General features: G+C 63.8%; 1 protein-coding gene across 1 annotated transcript; it reads right to left on the reverse strand.

Moving 5' to 3' along the window:
- Window positions 1-934: 934 nt before the first annotated feature.
- LOC125917495 (ephrin-A2-like) lies at window positions 935-4,610 on the reverse strand (the record flags this gene model as incomplete). The annotated part of the gene is given in 4 exon segments (XM_049623677.1): window positions 935-1,537; window positions 2,105-2,170; window positions 4,252-4,348; window positions 4,350-4,610. Coding segments are annotated over 4 exon segments (546 nt in total), but the record flags the coding sequence as incomplete, so codon positions are not given.
- Window positions 4,611-5,188: the final 578 nt, after the last annotated feature.

Raw genomic sequence — 5,188 nt, forward strand, 5'->3', positions numbered from 1 at the left:
GGCCCACGGAGGGCAGTGGAGGATACAGCACCCCGTGAAACGTCCATCCCAGGGCCCAGCCTCCGAACAAGCGAAGAAGCCGTCACGACTGATCCCGGAGGGCCCTCGAAGACGCCTCTGCCTGGCAGATTCCAGACCCGACTCCAAATGATCCTCCCGATCCGGGCCGAGGGCCCCAGACACACACGCGCATCCTCGAAGTTTACGCTCGTTTTATTATAAAAAAATACAGAATCCAAAGCTGATTGTAATGGGGGGGGGGGGTCCCGGTCGCCAGCTCCAGGCGTGACGTCACCACCCGCCCACGACGCCCCCTACAAAAGCCCCCCACCCGGCATCCAGGAGCCGTCTCCTGGCGGCCTCACACCGTATACATCTGTATATAATATATATAAAACACAGATCAGGAAAGGCGGGTAGGAAATATGAAATCTGTATAAATGCGGTTTGCTTCTTTAAAGTGTCGGGGGGAGGGGTGTCTTTTCTTGGTGGTGGCCCCCGTGTTTCCTTTTGTCCTGTTTTCTTTTCTCTTACAAACGTTATTAGTTCGGAGAGTAGGGGCAGGGGCTCCGACAGACACACGAGCTTATTGCGAAGTGCGGCTTCTACTCTAAAAAGTCCCCCCACCCCCCCACCAAAATAAAAGTGCCCCCCTCCCGTGAAGGGGTAAGAAAAAAAGAAACTTTCCAGGCCATCCTTAGGAATACAGTAAAAATAAATCACAGTATATACTTGCTGGCTCTATTTACAGAAATGTCACGTCTTCTGGGCCTCGGGGGCGAGCGGGTGAGGCTGGGGGGACCGGGCGGGGCCTAAGCGGTTCTAAGACGTGGGGGCGGGGGCTCTGATGGGGCCAGGGCTCCGCACGGGCTCTCTGGTGAGGCACCCTGGAGGGAGGAGGTGGGGGGGGAGTGGGGAGTGGGGGGTGGGGGGTGGGGGGGGGTCTGTGGTGGGCTCTGATTCCTGGGCCGGAATTAGGGGCACGCATCCCCGGCCCCTTCCGTCTCAGACCGGCCTGTCCCAGGGCACCTGGAGGGTCGACCAGACCAGGGGTCTCCCGATCCCCGTGCCCCAGGGGGGCCAGGGACCCACGCAGCATCCACTCTGTCTCCTTCCCAAAGTTACCGGCAACAGCAAGGAATAAATTAAATTAAAAACTCAAGTCTTTCTGATTCCGCCGTAAAAGAAAAGCCCTAGCGAGAGGTTCGTGGGCTCTCCGGCACCCTGGAAGGAATGGCTTGGCCGGGAGGCTGGACAGACACCCGGCCTCTCAGGCATCGGGGCCTTTAGCCGCGCCCCCCAGGGCTGGCCCTGGGGCGGTGGACAGCCCCCCCCTGCCTGGCAGGGCAGCACCAGTCGTGGGAGAAACGGAGTCTCTAGCTGGTCTCTAGGCGGGGCATCCAGGTGGGCCGGGACTAGGAGCCCAGGAGGGTCCACAGCACAGGGACGGTGCTGAGGACCAGCTGGCAGGCGCCCAAGCCACTGCACGAGTTATTGCTGGTGAAGATGGGCTCCGGGGCCTCGTACAGGGTCTCGTCTGGGGGGACACGGAGGCAGGATGGTCAGCAGGTGGCCCCCCTCCCCACGGGGCTGCACCCCCACGCCCACAGTCTGCCTCAGCTGTCCCTCCCAGACCCGGAGATTTCTGTCCATCTCGGTCGGGGCTGTGCCTTTTGTGCAGAGCATGGCAAACAGCGGGTGCCAAGTGCGTGTCCGGCGCCTGGGTGAAGTCACAAGGCTGCGGAGACCCCCCCCCCTTCTCTGCGTGTGGCTTTGATGTTTCAAGAGCTCAGAACGTGGGCCCTTTGGCCTATCTTGGGGCACCTCCCTGGTGTTCACTCTTGGATGAAGGGAGCCACGGCCTCAGCAGAGGGCCCGGTCACGGACTTCACCCTCAGTCCCGAAGGTCTGAAATGCCGTCCTCGTTCACACGTGAGGAAACTGAGGCTCGGGGTCAGGAGCCGCCCCCGCCATCGCTGAGGTTGAGGGACTCCCCGGGCTGTGTTGGGACCACCCCCTGGCTCTGCCGAGCCCTCCGTGGGCTCTGTGGGCTCGGGACACAAGGGTGGGGGGTGAAACCCTGCACGATGCCCCGAGCACTTACTGGCTGGCCGCACGTAAACCTTCAGCCTCAGGCAGGGTCGGTCCACAGCATTGGGCGGTGTGGCAGCTGGAAGAGAGGGGGGTGGGGGTTGTGGAGTAGGGGGTTCTCAGTGCCAGAGACCTCCTGGGGCTACATCCCCTTCCCCACACTGGTAACTCGACCCTGACCCAAGGCTACGGGAGGTTCCGCCCTTAAAACTCCTAACCACACCTCAAAGCCCTAGACACAATGCCCTCTATTTCCCAGAAGTCCTCCCGCATACTTCCCCTGCCCCTCCCTTTGCTGAACCCCGACCCCAGAGACTGGGGGTGCCTGTGTCTGGTTCCACGTCACCCCAAGGCAGCACAGAGCAAAGTTCGAAGGTGTTGAATGAAAACGTTTTTAACCGGTCAGAAAAAAAAAAAAAAAAAAAAAATCAGTGTCACCAAAGGACTGATCTGGGATCGAATACCTGCTCTCTGGTGTCTGTGGGCAACTCACCCCCTATCTGGGCCTCGTGCGTCGCACAGTGAGTGCTCTGGAAATGATTACTTCCATCTGGGAGCTCCCAGAAGCCAGTCACCCCTGGAGACAGGCTATGCGCCCACCTCGCGCGGAGAGGGACGCACCCTGCTGGAGGTCACAGGGAGGCCGAAGCGTTAGGTCCCCGCGCCTCCAATTCCACCTTTCCTGCTCCCTGCCTCTCGGCCCACACGGCCCACGGAAGCTCCCGGAGGGGCCGGGGTCACACCACAGCGGTGAGTCATGCGGGAGGCGGCCTGGGGACCCGGGTAGGGAGGGGAAGGAGGCCTGAAGCCCAGTGGGGGCCACGGGGGTTCCCGTGTGACAACGGCACGGGCACACCCCCCCCCACCCCGTGTGCACGACGCGGCACACGGACACGCTCAGGCCTGTCCCCCTGTCCTCCTGGTGGCCACTGCCTCTGCCCGCCCCCCAGAAGCCCCTCACGCTGGAAGATGAAGACAAAAAAGCGTGGAATAAAAATAACATTCGTCATAGAGTAATTACAATAATTGTCTTTATGAAACTCCCGTCCTGGAAAGAAAAATGTAATTTTTCTCATATTACGAGGCCTTAATTTAAACACCTTCTCCCTTCCTTCACCCGCTTCTTCCTTGAATTAAAAGGAAAAAAAAATCCAAGTAGAGCGGAAAGAACGAAGCCTCACAGAGTTTAATGTGACGCAGCGGGAAGGAGGGTAGCGAGGGGCTGCGTCTCCCCACAGCCCCAGGGGCGGACCCCGCGCCCCACCTGGCTCCCTGCGGGCCCCCACGAGGCCGAGAGATGGGGATCTCCGTGCCCCTCGGGGTCGCAGTGGCTCTGCGGAGGCATCAGCCCCACACCAACGCGGGCTCCCCGATGCCCCCATGCCGGTGGGGACAACGCCTAGACTCCCGCGTTCCTGGCTAAGTCCCTGCAGAGTAACGGGCTGCCAAGGGCACAGCAGCGTCCTGTCCCCAGACCCTGCCATTGGCACTTTAGGGGGAGGAAGAAGGATGCCCCTGGAATCCCTCCCCCCTCCCATGTGCAGCAGAGCCAGGGACAGCCTCCCTCAGCCCCGCCCACTCGCCCCGCGGGGCTGTGCCTGAGGGTCCCCAAGCCCTGAAAAGCAGCTCCCACAGTCCTCGGGGGATCTTGGGCCAGGTGGGCCTGGTGGGGGGGGGGAGATGGTGGGGGAGGGTGGCCGGGGGAGGGCCTGGGAGCTCCCTGCCCAAGCCAGGGTGTGATGGGCAGAACCCGAGCTCTGCCTTCGCCCCTGGCTTTGACCATGCTCCCCTCCCCCACCAGAGTCCCTACACCCGTTTCCCTGGCGGGGTGGGGGGGGGGGGGGGGGGGGCAGTGACCACCCCTGATCTCAGTGCCCGCAAGTTGATGGTGGAGCCCAAAGGCCCAGTGGCTTGATCCAGAGACAGGTCACAGAGGGGCATCTGCGGGTCTGTGACCTCAGCCCCACTCTGAGCCTCAGTTTCCCCATCTGAAAATGGGAACTCTAGATAGTGAGGCCTCTGGGGCTGGCGAGAAGGATGATTCCATTCAAGCGCTTGACCCGGGAGACACAGAGGCCAAGGCTGGGCCAGACCCCACCCCCCCTGCACCCCCGGCCCCCCTCGTGCATTCCCCCCCCCGCCCCCCGCCCCCGCACTCACAGATGTAGTAGTACTCGTGTCCCGGACGGAACTCGAAGCCGAGGGAGAAGGGCGTGAAGAGCTGGAACTTCTCCGAGAACTTGAGCGGCCCCCCCGGGCGCCGCGGGCCGGTTGCACTCCCAGCGCTTGAAGCCGCGCTGCCGGTGGTCGCAGGACGCGTGGCCCTCGCCGTTGACCATGTACAGCACGTAGTGCTCCATGCGCTCGGCCGGCGGCAGCGGCGCCCCGTAGTGCGGGCAGTAGATGTCCAGGTAGTCGTTGATGCTGACCTCCACCGTGTAGCCCCCGCCGTCGTCCGCCGCGCCCGCGTGGAACCTGGGCCCCGCGGTCCGCGCGCGGGGAGGGGGGGGGCGGGGAGCACGAGGGGCGCCGGGTCAGCGCCGGCGGTTGCGGGCCGGGGGCGGGGCCGGCGCGGGCCCACGTGCCCCCCCCCCCCCCCCCCCCCCCCAGGCCGCCCGGAGCCTCCCGCCCGCCCGCCACGAGGCGGGCGTCGGGGGAGGAGGGGCGGTCGCCTCGCCGGGCATTCTGGGTAACCGCATGCAACGGAGCAGGTGCGGAGCCCCCGGGACCCAGCCTCCCTCCCGTAGGCCGCGCGTCCGGGCCCTTCCGTGACGGGGCCGGCACAAGCTGCCCCCGCTCCCCGTTACGAAGTCCCTCTCCAAATAAACGTTACTGCTTGACTGCCACGTCCCCTCCTCCAGGCAGCCCCCAGGCTGCCCACCACAGGCAGCCGCCGTAGCTCTTCCTCGGCAGATCTGACTGCCAAGGCGGCACAGGTGGGTGGGGCCTGGAGCTGGGTGTTCTGGACCCCTCTCCTAGCGTCAGTTTCCTTGCGGGGGGGGGGGGGGGCAGGGTTTGGCGTGAAGGTCGCCCCAGCCCAGCTCAGAGGTGCTCTGGGTTCCGCCCCCAGCCTCAACTCCTTACGTCCAGTGTGACT

The sequence above is a fragment of the Panthera uncia genome, unplaced genomic scaffold, assembly GCF_023721935.1.
Source record: "Panthera uncia isolate 11264 unplaced genomic scaffold, Puncia_PCG_1.0 HiC_scaffold_1927, whole genome shotgun sequence".
NCBI lineage: Eukaryota > Metazoa > Chordata > Mammalia > Carnivora > Felidae > Panthera > Panthera uncia.